The sequence below is a fragment of the Morone saxatilis genome, unplaced genomic scaffold (assembly GCF_004916995.1).
Source record: "Morone saxatilis isolate NCDOM2014 unplaced genomic scaffold, NCSU_SB_2.0 Contig4, whole genome shotgun sequence".
Taxonomy (NCBI): domain Eukaryota; kingdom Metazoa; phylum Chordata; class Actinopteri; family Moronidae; genus Morone; species Morone saxatilis.
The window spans coordinates 10,764,781-10,781,399 of NW_023339984.1; the positions used below are offsets into that span (position 1 = coordinate 10,764,781).

The 16,619-nt window shown below is 40.3% G+C and overlaps 1 protein-coding gene across 1 annotated transcript in view; it reads left to right on the forward strand.

The window, feature by feature from the left end:
* Positions 1 to 16,619, forward strand: part of zmp:0000000660 (arf-GAP with Rho-GAP domain, ANK repeat and PH domain-containing protein 2) — a gene marked incomplete at both ends in the record, with an annotated part of 120,109 nt that overhangs the window by 79,136 nt on the left and 24,354 nt on the right. Inside the window, 7 exon segments of the mRNA XM_035675832.1 lie at positions 1,496 to 1,640; positions 6,982 to 7,084; positions 7,773 to 7,971; positions 14,115 to 14,178; positions 14,684 to 14,847; positions 15,531 to 15,743; positions 15,947 to 16,052. Of these exon segments, the coding sequence (XP_035531725.1) occupies positions 1,496 to 1,640; positions 6,982 to 7,084; positions 7,773 to 7,971; positions 14,115 to 14,178; positions 14,684 to 14,847; positions 15,531 to 15,743; positions 15,947 to 16,052 (994 nt within the window).

A 16,619-nucleotide genomic window follows, 5' to 3' on the forward strand; every position in this document is an offset into this window, starting at 1 on the left:
TTGTTTCTTGGATGTTTATTCTGGAAGGATGTCGGCTTAAAATGCTGGCCTTCAGGTGGTGTGATCTCTTTATGTCCACATGGTTTGGCTTTGGATTTGAGTTTGAGTTAACTGCACCCTTAAGAAGAAGAAAAAGGGAGGCCTATGACACTGTCGCATCTCCATACATCCATCCATGTGTGAAAGCTGGATGCACAGAGTGTCTTATCTCCGAACTTTTCAACGATTTCTTGGTAGTGCTGCCTTAGCTCGTAGAGAGTCATTAGCTGTTTTAAATAGGGCTGGAGTGGTGCTAATTGTTCACAAACCAATCATTAACATTGCAGGCTCTAATTCATTTTCTTTTTCTGACTCTTCAAACAATAGGCAATTTGTTAAATTTTATCAGTATGCAACTGAATGGCTCTACAGTAGTAATCCAATAGAGGAAGCAGACATATTGCATGATTCTGGGTGCATTAGTAAAGGAGCTATAAATCGTCTTAAGTTGGCATCAGATCAGTTTACAAAATTAATCCTCTATTGAATATTTTTCATCTCTTACATGGAGCTGCAGGACTATGTAAAGTCAATAAAGAAAACTTCCACCTCTTATATTTAAAAAGTTAAATTCACAAGCAATACAATGCTATGTTTGCTCAGCTCAGTACACTGTGAGCTTTTGCTGCCTCAGCCTTACTTGGTCTGGTATGACCATTAGCCTTCAGTGGCAAATGTTAGGTAATTTTAGCAAGCTTTAGGTAGAAACTGCTGTGCGACTAACATTACTGAGTCAATTTACTTTGTTATTTGTGCTATCGTTTCAGCTTCCGTAATCACTGCTCCTCCTGGTGGTTAGATAAAGCATTGCAACTGGTTTCCACACATGGTGCTTACGGGGCGTTACAGATGGCTGCTACTGTAAATTACACTACACTTTAGTATGTCACAAAGCATTTCAATACTTCGTTTCTAAAAGTAAAACATTTTTGGTGTTTTGTGGTCCTATTCCACTTGCTCTTATTTAGGTTGCATGGTAATGATGTCTTCAAGAGAAAAAAAGTGAATTATGCTATAATTGCTACTTGTGGCCATAGGGCACACTGTTCAGTAAAGTTGCACAGTCTTGCTTAATATTATAATAAGATTCACAGTTTAGAGGCTTAAAGATAAATGTAAGTCATAGTATAATGAGATTTCACATCAAACACTAGCAGCCTAAAACATCATATGTTTTAAGGAAGTATCATTACAATCATATGCTGCCACAAAAAATAGTTTTACAGTGAATAAATGAGTGAACATAGTGTCATAATCTCCTGCCAAAGACCAAGGTTTGCATTCCCTCTCCCACCAACAATCTTTCCCTAAATGAACCACGCTGTTTTAGTTAGTTGTCTCTTTTAGCTCTATCAAAGGGGATACAAGATCAGCAAAAGCATTAAAGGGGACATTTTGGAATGTGTAAATACTGTATGTGGTCTTTCTAACATGTAGCTGTATGTGTATATTTCAGACATGACACGCCGTTGGTGTACGCTGGAGGGTGGCTTCCTGAGTTACTATGAGAGCGAGCGAAGCCCGTCAGCCATCGGCAGGGTGGACGTCACCGAGGTGGTTAGTCTGGCTGTCAGCAACACAGAGACAATGACTGGAGCTGGGTATGAACACACACACAGACAAAAACACATGAACACACGATGAAAACATATCTCCAAAATTGTATTGTAGCTTCATAGCTGTTTGTTTGAGTATTTTCTTCACCTTAACTTGAAATGATCCTAAACCTTGAAAATCACCAGAGTTTGACTTCATGTTAGAGTATTAATATTAATATATAACATTTAGTATGAATCTAAATCCTGTTCATTAAATGTTAATTTACAGATAATTCAAACCTTGCAGCAATTAATCCAAGTTATACACACATACACACACATCCTACACACAAACACACATACAGTACACATACAGACCTACTTTGAAGGCTTAATTTGCATCCCCCTCGCGCAATCACAATTTATACATTTTTTTCCAACCTGCTTTAAGGACACACATGCCACATGCACATTTTTTAAATGATTTATTTTCTTTTGTTTGGCTAAATTAGTATTTGCTGCACATATAATTTCTATATTACAGAGCTTCAGTCCGCTTTGGCATAAACACACAAACACACACGTGTAAACACAAGCTCCTGCATAGTTTCTCTCCTTCGTCATATGGCTCATTAGCATAATCTTAACTTGAGCATTATTCAATTTAACAGAACCCATCAGGGCTTTATGAGTGCTATATTTCCTGTTTACTTTGGCGGGGGAATGCAGGCGAACGGCTTTAACTGCCTTCCCTCCGTTCGCTTTACCCAGCCGCCTCCCCCTGTCGCTTCTCTCAGATTATGATTCAGTAAAAAAAAAAAAAAAGTTGCTCCGACAACAAACTTTTCTTTTATTTCTCCTGGAAGTGTTACAAACACACAGCGAAGAAACAGATGCCTCCATCGTCTCTCCACTCCCATTGGGTCATACTGTTTGTGAGTGTGAGTGTGAGTGTGAGTATGAGTGTGTGTGTGTGTGTGTGTTTGTGCACCAGTTCCCAGGTGAGGAGTCTGATAATGGCTTATGATTAAAGCATAAGCCAGGTCCTTAATGACAGCAGCAGATGTTATGAAGAGGGAACAATGCTTTTATTTGTAAATATTATTTATACAGCCATTAGCAACACATCTGGACAACTAAAACTGTGACCTTTCAAATGAGCTAGACACATATGAACCGTCATGACAGGTTACAATTATAATATTGTGTATGCGCGGACTCGACAAAGTAGCAGTGCTATTTTAGCTTTGCGCGTACATCCCAGTTACAGGTCACGACTTCGCCCCCAGAAAGGCTATTATTTCTCTGTCGCCAGCACTCATAATGGCTGTACGTTTCACTAGATTAAACTCTGCCTCGCTTCTGCAACTCCCAGCGTTCCCAGCATGCCGAGGGACGCCTCACCTCTTGACTGTCTGGCGCTCATGAATATTAACGTATGCAGATGACACACTCCCACCAGCAGCCTATCGCCGCGCTACAGGAGGCCGTAGGTGTCGCTTCCATTAAACACAGCATTTGGGTAATTTCACCGTGGCAGAGGACACCGTGAATTGTAGCACGGCCCCCGACACATACGTCTGCTGAAGTTGTATGAATATTACAAACCCACTCCTAAGGAATTAATGCAAAGGGAGTGTGTTGGCTGGCGATAAGTCGAGGTATTCTCAGGACTTTTTTGACTCATCTCGCCTGTTTCGAGTATTTCTAAGTCGATTCTGACCTTCAAAATTCAGCTGAAAACCTCGGAAACAAACCTTTTCTGCTCTTTTCTCTCTTTTTTTTGCACCATTTCTCTCTCTGTGTTGCTCTCTTTTTCGCCGTCTTCAAGTTTTTTTTAAAGGCTTTTAGAAGGACTTAGTCGCTAACTTTGCCAGCGAGATGAGTAACGTACGCAAGGGCTGGGGAATTAAGGTTTTCTCAGAGCACACAAAAGCCTTAAGGAGAAAATAAAAGGCTATAGAAATGCATATAGATAACTTTATGCATTGTTTAAACTACAGGTGAATCTTGTGCTGCAGACTCCTCCACAAGGAAGAGTGCGTGTAAGCTCAGTCAAACTTTTACTGAACCACTGAAAATACTTTCTTTCTAACTACAGCACGCTCAAGAAGCACATGAACTTCTGTATTGTAATTAAATAGAAAAATTGGAATATTTATCAATTCTTTAATCTTGTAATTCCAGACTTCCAATAATGAACACATTTGCCTTTGTCTTAGCCAATTACAAATCCACTGAGGTTGTTCTCTGCTCATGTCAACAATGTTTAGAATGATTAATTAATTTGAAGTAAAGTAAAGTCTGTACAAATGTAAATGACTGAAACCGCTGATTTGGTCTTTTTGTATAGTAACATAAAATAAACAGCAGGCCTTCAGGCTGCGATAAGGTAGGACACTCGTATATAAAGATTCTGGGGAAATCCGGTTAACACAGTGAAATTCTGCTCCCATCTATGCGTTTAACAGCGTTTCTATCAGCCTTTGTGTGCGCCTGTGTGTGTGACAAAGACATCAGAGTATTGCGAGTACTGCCGTGTTATCAGTGTGGTTGAAAGGAAAGATCAATACTGCTACTATTCAAAATAATTGAACTGAAAGTCTGACTACAAGTGAAACTAAGATCAGATAAAGCCCAAACAAGTCTCTTTCCACAGTTGAACAGTCATTTACGTTTCATTTTATGTGTACTGCCGACTTTACTGCTCTTATTTTTAGGTGCATCACTTAATGATCTGTCTTTTATTAAATAATTGATCCATTGTATTTAATTGTTTTTTTATTTGGTAGCTAGATGGGCTCCTGAGCTACACTAATGTCCTTTTGGGATATGTATTAAGTTGTGTGTCATTGTTACTGCTGTTGCTGTGGCATTTTGTCTGGCTTGTTTCCTCTTTGAGGTTTCAGATCAGCGTGCATATATGCATATATACAATAGGAAAGCCGGTGTGCCTTCTCTCCACAGAGTAAAAGGAAAAAGCATCATATTCATCACCAGAAATAAGCCAGCTTGGTTCAATATTACAGTACTAAGTAGGGGAGAAATCTGATCTCTGACCAGTTGCCTGCTCAATTTTACAGTAACCAGGTTATTATAGTACCATAACCTGAATTCTCCCAGTAACCTGGTCTCTTGCATGCACATAAATAAATAAAAAGAGAGAGAGCAGTACTGCAACCTTTGATAAAATAAACAAGAAAACAGGACAGAAGACAGAAAACAAGAGCAGGAGAAAAATAAGTATCCAAAAGATATAAAGCATCTCATACATGAGACACAGAACATTTCAAATTGAAAGACAAGCACAAGAATGTGTCTCTTTCCTTTCCCCAGCCACTCCCTCCCTGTGGGAGTCTCATAATGCAAGTGTTCATCTCTTATCCCTCTGTCTTCTCCTTCTGTCCTTTCTTTATGATACCATTTGCCCGGCACATCGACGTACCCCTCTTCCGCTCCCTCCATCCCTCCCTCGCTCTCCCTCTGGGACCCCTCTAACAAGCACCCTGCACACCTGCCGGCAAAGAGGAGGAGGAGGAGGAGGGAGGGGGAGGAGGAAGCGAAGGGGGTGAGGTCACGCAAGGGCACACAAACACCCATGTCTCGCCTGTTCCCTGACACGCGTGAGAAGAGAGTGACTCAGCGCTGCCGTGACCCCCCGCGACACGCCACCTTAAACACCCAGCGCTGTAGCATTTAGAGGCTCCGATGGAAAAAGGAGCTACTGCTTGGCAGTGCGCATTCAAACTATTAAGATAGTGATACTCTAACCTCTGTATCTTCACTGAGAGAGAGAGAGAGAGAGACAGAGAGGGAAACAGGAGGAGAAAGACCAACAAAGATTAATAGCTGCCTTTTTGCTTCCGACAGCAAGGGTTTTGCCTGAAAGTAAGTGTGTGTGTGTGTGTGTGTGTGTGTGTGTTTGTGAGTGCATGAAGGATTATATATTTGGTGTTTTTGTTCATATACATACCCAGGAGAGTGAATTTTCCTCACAGACTGACTGACACACATCGTACAAAAGCCCATTCATAACAGTGTCAAGGCTAAATCTGAATATCTGAGCTACATTATAACATGATTTAGCCAAAGGCTTTCGTGTATCAGTGGGAAAGGTGACTGTCTCTACACATGAATAGACAAAAAGAGAGAAGAAAGTTCCATTTATTCGCAAGCACATCAAATCTCATGGATGGATGTGTGGAGAAATGCAAGGATATAATGATCAGAAAGACTTAACAATTGGGATCACGTTACAGTTGTTCCCATTTTAAAATATAAGAAATAAGACGCATATAAAAATAATATAATATATATATAATATATAAGCATACACAAATAAAATATGTTTATTGTTATTGTGTTATTAGTCGTGTGGCTAACACCAGTATCAATACCAGAGTATTGCATAATAATTATTACACAAAGTGAGTACTGTTGCACAGTTGAAGATATAAATGATCAATAAATGACGGGGTTCTAGCTGCTGACAAAGGTGAAAGAAGCCTATTAAATCAGTGTGTGACATTCTGAGGGAAGTTTGATGGCCACAGGCAGGAACGCCGTTCTTTTGTCGCTCTGTGGCGCATCTCAGTGGAACGAGTCTTGCACTTAATGCACTCCTGCGACCTCGGCCTCCTCTGAAAATAAAGATGGCCTTTATTGTAGATGACTTCAGTATTCTCAGCCCAATCCGGTTAATTGTCACTATATGGTACTTGTAGTCCTCTGCAATGTCCAGACATAACCCCTGAATGGATCCACAACCTTTGTGCGTTGAGCCGCAGAAGGTTCTGCTCACACCAATGCCAATGCTCAATAACTGAAGGTTGGAGAAGTGAAAGAGCTTCACCCTAGTTTATTATTACCTCTCAGGTACCCTTTGAGCAAGCACTTGACCTCCAACAGCTCTAGTGAGCTGCTCAGGGGTCAGCACATTAGAGTTATCACTGTACAACACAAGGACACACAAAGACGTTAAAGTGTTAATTCCTTTTCACACACAAAACAGAACAAATAATTAGATTTAGATTGGAAGGAAAAATATTTATAGTAGATAAAAACATCCACGGTGGGCTGATCTCGTCTCAAAGTCTGCGTCCACCAAGTTTGAAATGTGCTACCGGCTGCTGCCTTTGCTGCTCCTCATCCGGTCGATTGGAAGCAAGTCGCAAGTCCAATCAGACACAATTCAATGATTTTTTTCTGCAATCAAGCCAAAGAAAATAACAGATTAAAGCAAAATTTGAAGGCCCTACCACTACATGCTGCTACAAGCATAATAACACAGCCATGAATGTGTGCAAAGACACAGATTTGGCTGTTTCTTTGCCTGCTTCGTGTGTGTGTGTGTGGACATTTTTCCATTCCAGATATCTAATAGCGAGCCGTGTGTCTCTGGCAGGGCTGTGTTTACCGTGGAGCTGTACCTGCAGACAGAGCGAGCGCTGATTGTCGGAGCTGAAACACAGGAAACGCAGCATGACTGGATCCAGGCGCTAACAAAGGTGACACACTTAGCATACAGCGCACACACAGACACACAAAACACACTTGTTTTCTTTGCCTTCCTTTTTACAAGTTTGTTTTTTCGCTTAAAGTTACAAAGAAGAAATGTGCCGGAGAAGTACAGTGCATCCATCCAGTACTTTTTTCATTCACTTTGCAGCGCACACACACACAGTCGCACACATTGTCCTCGGTGAGCCCCGCGCTGCCTGTGCTTCTTTCAATAAGACAAGTGGTCTTACTATCTCTTCCCCCACACGCTGACACGATCTTGTAATAACACCTTACATAAATATGTCCCCTATTCCCTTTTTTATCTCTTTAATCCCAGGCAACCCAGTCACAGATAGTGGGAGGTATAGCTGCATTAGTCCATATGTCTCTCCATCTGCACCACGGGCCTTTCACACCTCCGTATTTCAATTTGAATCACAGAACAATGGCCAGACAGAGCCGAGCGGGAGGGAAGGGAATGTACTTAGAAAAGAATTCGTCAAGGGAGCAGAAACTGAGCAAAGGTTTATCCCTACAAGCAGAAGTCTGTACCTGTTGTGTTTCCGTGTCGCTCGTTTGTTTTGAGGTGACAGGCAGCGTAAAAAAGTTTTAAAAGTGAAAGTTTTTTCATTTGAAAGCCTTCTCTCTCTTTCTCTCTCTCTCTCTCTCCCTGTTTATCCGCATGACTCTCAGTGCTTCGTCCCGCCTAAAGTCGAGGGACTGTTGCAGAGAGAAGGCGAGCTGATTGGCAGACTGCTCTACAAAGAGGGCCATGACCTGTACCACTGGAGGATGGGCTGGTTTACGCTGGAAGGCTCTGCCCTGCACTTCAGCCCAGGAGACGAGGAGGGAGAGGAGGAAGTCCTTCAACTCAAACAGCTGCAGGAGCTCAGTAAGCGTATTTGCATTGTTGTTTTTCAATTTCAGCACCTTTACAGCTCTTGCCATCCTGGTCTTTAACCACACACACGTATGCGAAGTTAAGTTACATTCCTTGTTAAATCGGATGGAGTCACACAGGTTACATAATAGCTCTTCCCTCAAAGGCCAGCACTATCGGTGGTGCAAATTAAATTTCAGTCCCGTCTTTCAGCATCTGTTTTTGTGGGAAAACTAGTTTTTTAAAATAAACACTTTAACAGACTAAACCTGTTGCGAAAATTTCCCAGCCCAAGGGCAACATTGTCCTCATCCTTGAAGCCTTTTCTCTTGTAAAAGTGAAGCATGACGAATACTTCCATTAAAACACAACATAAGTCCCACATTTGTGTAATGCCACAGGCTCTTGGAAGCAGCCGAAATGCTTCTCTCTGGTTAGTTTGCATCTTTTCTCTTCATCCTGACATTCTGTGACGGCGGTAATTCTTGGCTGCTTGACACACGATTCTGTTCCAACTGTTTATCCGCTCGTCGGGAATTTATTTCCTCCCAGGCAGCAGCACACATTACACGAGCCATCTGAGTCGCCTGTAGGTGAGGACTCCCTATAGGCATTTATGGCTAACTAACTCTTTAAAAACCACACTATAAACAGGCATGAAGACACTTGCTAGCCTAGCAACATTAAAGCTACAAAGACTTTCTCAAATGTAATTTTCAGAAGAAAATATCTATATCTGGGCCAGTGCAGTACTTTGCAATGATCTCAGCATTGAAATAAATTTATTCTGCTCAGAAACTGTTGGTAATGCTGGTGTAGTGCCCGCACTGAGCTGAGCATGATTTATCCTTTTGCATTAATATATGCGTAAAATAAAACACTCATTTTCAGCTCTTTCCCAAATTACCACAGTTTACACAAGCAAACCCGTCCCTGGTTTTAAGAGCTTCGGTGCAGCTTTCTAATACTCAGTAAATCAGGTTTTAAAGCCTCACAGCCCAGAGTGACCATATCCGTTTATGGTTGATAGGGTTAGTGGTCAACTGCGGCAACCGGGTGATGAATTTGTTGAGATTTTCGGGGCTTTTTAAAATTCCCTCTCACCGTTTTGATATACCGAGCAATTTCCAAAAAAGCTACCAATCCGTGACACCCTCCCACCACTTGCATCTATAACTACTTAAGGACCTCATGGGTGCATAAAGCAACTAGTGTCACAAGACATTTCAGCTTCTCACACCATTACACAGATCTCTGCTCTAATTGGCTAGCTTAGTCTTCCATTATAGAAATCATCCTTTGAGGGGACTGGAGGAGAATGACAAGATGCCACAGACCTGTTTATGAGAAGATGTTAATATGAGGTCAGTAAAGGTTAATATTATGTAATGCGTCATCAAGCCAGCATCGGCTAAAACAGGATTCAGATTTCCCCTGAGCTGTCGAGCTCACAAAATGTGGCATGGAAACATAATTTTGGACGAACTCGTGTGAAATAAAAATCTATTATATAATATTCACAGTATGATGGTGTCATGCATGTAGCATTCTTTCCGCTGCCCACTAACATGAATTGTTGCCAATATCTCCACATTAGTGGCAAACAGCAGTTATTTAAAGGATAGAAAGTGGAGGGGAAGCTGCCAGTCACGGTGGAAGTTCACACATACTTTGGCAGATCGATCGATTGCACCAGTGTGATGTGCGAACAGAAGGCGGGGGGGGGGGATCAATGATCTTTTTAAATGCCATTTAACAACCTTCGACGTGGATCAAAATCGCGCAAGTGCCCGCCCCGTCTTCTACCTTTGGGGCGGGTTAAGAAGCTGCAGCGGGGCCCATTTTTATTCCCGGCTTTTCTCAACCCATATTGTCACAGCCGGGAGCCGCAGCGCCAGGAGGGACTTGTATTTTGTCAGGGGATGGTTAAGGTTCTGGAGCACTGAAAGCGATCCCTTTAGGAATCACAGAGTCTGTGACATGGGATTAACTGTTATTTTCTCTGCAGTGACACCACCACATGAAAGGTGCTCCTGTGTAGCAGCGAGGGATTTGATAAGTACACTTTTCAATTAAAATCGCAACATGCTTCCAACATGCGTCAGGAGTTCATTGCAAGTTTGATTCGGTCTGTTCCTGGTTTTCTGACTTAAGGCTGGCAGAGTTATGACTCTTTTCTCAAAACTTACTATAAAGTTGTTACTCATTTTATCTTTAATTGCCTTGTCTGTTCATTTTTGTTTATCTCAACCCTACGATTAGGGCAATCTTTACTGTCTTTTGCTTATTGTTCAAATTTAGTTTATCGATCTTTGTCCGTTGTTCAGTATTCATTCTATGAAGCACTTTGTTTTTGAAAAGTGCTTTATAAATAAATAAATTCATACATGAAAAATCCCCCCGAAGAACAAGAGTGAACTACCTCTCAAAATGGCCTCCTGGGGGCTCAGCTGTGTACTTGAGAGAGGATTGATCTTTTTGTGATGCCTTGTGTCAAGATGTCTGCCGCACAAATAACTCAAACCAAAGTAAAATGAGGGGAAAATGACAGATACAGTTGGATAATCATTAACCTGTCACAGTGCTCAAATCAGCCTTCCCACCCAGAACTTTTCTAAAATGAACAGTTTTCAAACAAGATAAGCACATTAACTTTGAACTCATTTGGTGCAATTTTCTCAGTGGATTTCTCTTAAGGCAGTGCCTAAATACAGAAGAAAAAAACGTTAATCCCACTGCTCTGCTCACTCATCTAAAAATTAAGATAGGCATCAGCACAAGACTGCAGTCGTGCATATTTAGTAGTAAAATTACAATATGTCCACACTGAGGTCCATTTCAATTTTAAGACATATTCCATTACAGCTAGCATGTTCAGAAAGAACTGTTAGTGATGATTCATGTACATTTGGAAGTTAACTTAAAATACCATTGTGCAGGATTTAGTGGCATCTAGTACGGTGGTCCTGAAAGGTCCTATCTAAAGCCAGTGTTTGGTTTTGTCGTTCTGGGCTACTGTAGAAAACATGGCAGCCTCCATGGAAGAGGACCTGCTCCTAATGTAGATAAATAAAGCCCATTCTAAGGTAACAATAAAGCAATGATTCATATATACAGGCAATTGTTCACTAATGGAAACATATCTATGAATATTATGTTCCGTTTCTGCAAATACATCCTCGTAAGGTTACACATTTGGCCATTAAGACTAACTGATTGCAATACCTAATTCTGATATATTACCTATGATAACCTACAGCTACACATAAAAGTTAATATAACCAATCCAGTGTTGCTAAGATGGTGTATAATCGGAAAAACGTTAAAACCCGCACTCTGCAGTGTGGCGGCAAAGACAGGGAAGAAGAAGACCGCTAGCCAGTTAACACGGATGTAAACGATACTTTTATGAGATGGGAAAATGCTTAAAACACATTTCTTAGAGCTCGAGGATACACTCTATGACTTTAGGTGAAAACCACTAAATGTAAAGTGAAGTTTTTGTTTGTTTTCAAGAAAGCTTCATAGGGCACCTTTAAGTGTTCCTGTATGGGTTGAGAAAATACTACTGAAGTTTTTAGTGTGTAGTTTGTGGTATACTGTAAGTATATAGGAGTTTGAATAAAGTGAGTGGCCAATATGATGTTATGCCAGATATATCTGTATTATATTAGCTATTAAATATCAAGAAATGTCTTATAGAAAGTACACTACAGAGTCTGTCCATTGGAAATGTCCCATCCATTACATATCTTTTGGTAAATTCAGAAATGTTTATCTTTTGCTAACATTTATGTTTGGCCAATATATTGTTATCAGATTTTTTTTCAAAATGCTATGGCAGTAATAAACATGGGATCCCTTGACTGCTTTCCAACCATAAACACAGCCAGTTGTGTTCATCGGAGAGTTGGTTCAATGCAGAGGAACTACCGCTGAAAGTCACATCTCTGGGCTTGTAATATTACGATGTTATCATATAATATGTCAAAAATAAACAACACTTAATGCTCCCACTGAAAATGTTTACCAGCACCCTAAATCACCCTGATTTTTAGAGGGGGAAAAAAACATAATGGAAATCTCTTACAGGACGGCCAGTATAAATTAAAGGAGAGAACAAGGCCGCAGACTTAGTTCCTTATCACACAAACATATTAAGTAATAAAAAATGTCCCACTGAGCTGTAAGATGGATAAAAGAGGATTGCTGTGTGTTTGTTCAAACAGCGATGACAAGTGTTTTGCATTTACCTGATAACACTGTTAATAAACCTCTCTCAAGTCAATATCCATCTCTGAAGTTCTCTCCTTTCTTCTCTTGTTGTTCGGATCAAAATGAAATATTTTGCCCTTGAAAATCTGCCAAAGAAAGTAAAAAGCAAATTATATTTGTCAAGAGAGACTTTTGGGGATTAATTGTTTTGTTTTGTTGTAGCTTAACATGCAAACACACACAACATGCACTTTGTTAGCCAAAGTAACACTGTATTTGTAATTTTTTATTACCAATCCTCTTTCTTGTGTTAACAATTACACAAAATTTCCTGTTGTTGGAGATAATCAGTGTTTTTACGAAAGAAGCAGGTGCAGGGATTTGGTATTTTGGTAGAGGAAATGAAAAGAACATATTTTTGTTTCTTACCTTTTTGTGTGTGTGATGTGGTGATTGTGAGATGATCCATTTAAGATACACAGTACAGGCAGAGAAAATACTCTCCACAGATAGCATTTCTTACATTTGAAGCCTCTGAGATTGAAATTCTTGGATTTAAAAAAAATAGTTCAGCTTTGTGGGAAATGTGCTTCTCATTTCTGTATGTAAAATACAAAGCTTGTCTTAGTTTAACATGCAACGCGTCATGTTTTTTTTTTTTTTTGTCACGCTTTGGTTTCGGTCTGGGTTAAACAAAATGAGGTTTAGTGTAGCTAGCAGGTCGTTAGCTAAGTTTAGCACAAAGCACTTGAAACGGGTGAACAGCTAGCATGACTGTGTCGAAGGTAAAGGAAAAAAAAGTTTTATATCTTTTGTGTTTAGTCTGGACAATAAACAAAGCATACAAACATTACATTATAGTTTAAGCTAAGCTAACTGGCTAGCTGGCAGTACCTTTTTCACCATACAGACTCTGGGTAACAAAGTGAATGTGTGTTCGCCATTTTGGTGCACCGTGACAAAATATAGCATTATTTAGTAATGCCGGGTTATAAAGGTAGCTAGTTAACTAGCTCTCAGTCCACATTCTTCTCGTTTTGATCGTTTCTTTTATATACACATCCATTATTTGTGCTCAACCAGTGGGAACTTGAGTGTGATGAAAGGGCCACATGTTGTTGCTAGGAGATTTGTGACTCAACTGCAGAGCCTCATATCTTTTTTTGTACTGTTTTTCTGTTGTGTGTGTGTGTGTGTGTGTGATTGTTGCCTTGATCCAAGCAGCTGTTTGAACCCACAGAAGAGATTATGGCAGAGCTTTCCAGTCCCTTAGCCAAGTTTTTCTGTATCGCTGCACTGTTATTTTTAAGATTGATTGTTCAGATGAAGAATGGCAGGAACTCTTTGTCTGATTTATTTGTTTGTTTGTTTAGTTTTATGTTAAATCCCTCAGTGTAATCTTATTTGGTTGCATTTGCTCTGTTTATGTAAAGCTTGGTGACCACTGACACCAGTATGTAGGCCCCACTTCCCTTTACACCACTTTTAGTAAGTTTGTAACACTTAAACTATATCCACGTTCCCCATTACAGCAAGGAAGTGCTATTGACTGCCATTGGAAGCTTTTACACCACTGTACCGTTCCTTCACTTTTTTTTCCACTTAATGTAAATTTGAAAAGACTTGTCAGATATGTCTAGACATATTGTGCAGTGCATTATTTGCCATGACTTTCGTATAAAGTAAATTAACACTTAAGAGATGGGAGGCCTTTCTTTGACACTTAATGAATGCATCGACTTTCAGGTTAATGAATGCATCAACTTTCATGGCTGAAGCTTCTAAGTGTTCGTGCTTTTCACAAAGATCGAACAACTGTAAATGTCAGACCTAAACTGTACTCAATGCGCTATGTTACATCATTGCGGAATGCTGTGTTCTTTAAATATTTTGAAGCCTGCATTACCTACAACCTGTTGCCCTTTCCTCCCCCCCCCCAGCTGTCTCCACACATACGGAGGGTGAGGAAAAGATCCAAGTCCTGCTGATGGTGGAGGGCGGAAGGTATGTCAGTCTTTGAAAAAAAGGTGCTAATTGGCAATGTATTTGTGATACAACAACACTATGCATTATGCAACGCTGTTGGCTTTGATTTTTGCATTTGTCTTGTTAGTCCAAATACACTTTACCTACTGTAACCATCCGAGGTAATTAAATCCTCGCTGGACTGCCCGCGTCAGTTACTGAGACGAGGTGAGGCGGCACCTGACACAAGCCAACAGTTTTTAGGCTTCCTTTTAGAGTAATGCATACTTTGTGTTTACTCCGTTAATTGCACTTCGTTTGTGTGTTTTTGATCAAACCTCGAGGGGAAAACCGGTGAATGTTTATGAATGTGTGTTCTGTCGAAGTGCTTTTGGATTCCTTTAATCTTGTTGGTTGTGTATTTTAATGACTTTCCAAATACATGGACAACTTTTCCTCTTAAACTATGAAACACCATATTGTTGCTGGCAATTATATGACTGAACTTCATTAATAATTACTTTTCCCCCCCTTGTCTTAATAGAACAGTTTACATCCATGGCTTTAACAAGATGGACTTTTCACTGTGGCACTCTGCCATCACACTGGCTTCTGGCACAGATGGCAAGGCGCTCAGTGACCAACAGCTGACTAAAAACGGCGTCCCTATTGTAGTCGACAGTTGCATTGCTTTTGTCACTCAGTACGGTGAGTTACATTATATTTACGGCGGAGAAAAGTTTTAAAAAATTGGTTCTGCATGACTATTATTATCGTTTCCCCCTTGAGGAGCTGATTCATCCAGTGTGCTGCGCTGTGATGAGAATTTCATGCTTTCTAATGTTGTTTGGCATAATGCTCTGACATTATCTCGTATTTTTAGAAATGTAGAAAATGTTGTCCAACTGTTTGCCCCGCTATTACTGCAGGATCCAAAGTTATTCGCAAAATATAAACAGAAAATCTATATTACATAGTGCCTGTTGCCTTATCAATGCATGATAAATGCAAAAAGGGGACTTAAACAGAGCCATTATAAGTGGTATGCAATGTACTGTAATGAGGGATTGGCATAAAGTTAACTCTGACTGAAACTGTAAAGTGGTACAAAAGGTTAATATACCTCACAGCGGCAATTTTATTCTACCTGCAATTTACATTCAAATATGCTTATGTAACGTTGTTAAATCCCACAACTTAGCACACATAAGGTTGCCCTATAATTGTATTTAGTTATATAGAAATCTATGAACCGTCATTTGCTGTTGCAGACGCTACACATCAGACATTGACTGTGACGAAATAAAATGTGCATAAGTCACAAAGTAAGTGAGCTGAACCAGTCAGTATATTTTATTCCTTATATCATCCATCTATCGCTCCCTAACCAGGTTTGTGTCAGGAGGGGGTCTACCAGAGACCGGGGGACCCTGCTCGGGTGGCCCTGCTGCTGGACGAGTTCACCCGGGATGCCCGTAACGTGAAGCTGAGGGAGAAGGAGCACCAGCTGCAGGATGTGACGGACACCCTGAAGAGCTTCTTATCCCAAGTAGAGGATGCATTGCTGACCAAGGAGCTCTATCCATACTGGGTGTCGGCTCTGGGTGTGTGAGCTGTTGGAGTGACATGAAAAGCAAATGCTAATGTTAAAGCTATAGATACTGTAGACACACACAGGACATGTGGTGTCAAATTTTGCTTCCCAAATAATGTAAAAAGTATGACGCTCATTTCTCTTACGCGCCCATGGTGGAGTCTCAGTTTATAGTTCTGTGTTTACAGCAGTTCTCATTTGTGTGCTTTTTAGATGAGAAGGACGAGAGGCAGAGAGTAAAGAAGTACTCCACCTTCATAGAGAGCTTGCCAAAGATAAACAGGTCAACCCTTGATGCTCTCCTCCAGCATCTGTACAGGTATACACTCACACACACACACGCATCATACTGGAGACACATACAAAGCTTGCGCTAGTGAGGCTATTTCATGGTCAAGGTCACAGTCGGGATAAAGTTTTTCTCCCCATAGGAGAAATGCATGCGGTTAAAAACTTGAAAAACAGGACACCATGATGCCAAAACAACAGTCAACAGTGTGGTTCACCTACAAGGTGTTTTAATTGAGTATTCTGCTACTTTATATTTCTACTGCACTAAATTTCAGAATAAAATATTGAATAAAATATTTTCTAGTATCTAAGGTTTTATATAAAAATCATATGATAAACTTAAACACATCCAGTGTTTCACAAAAAGCTAAGAGAAAAGTCCAACATTTATTTAAACAGATTTGTGTTTCAGAACTTAGTTTTGTCCCTTCTTGTCTCTCCCCTTAATCACAAGCCCTCAGATTTTTTTGTGATAAATAAATCTGTTCGTTAAACTAGTAGCTTAATAGTAGCTGTCGTATATAAAATATCAGTTAGAGGGGCCTTTTACTGCAAAACTACTATTTTTACTTTAATTATTTAAGTACATTTCGCT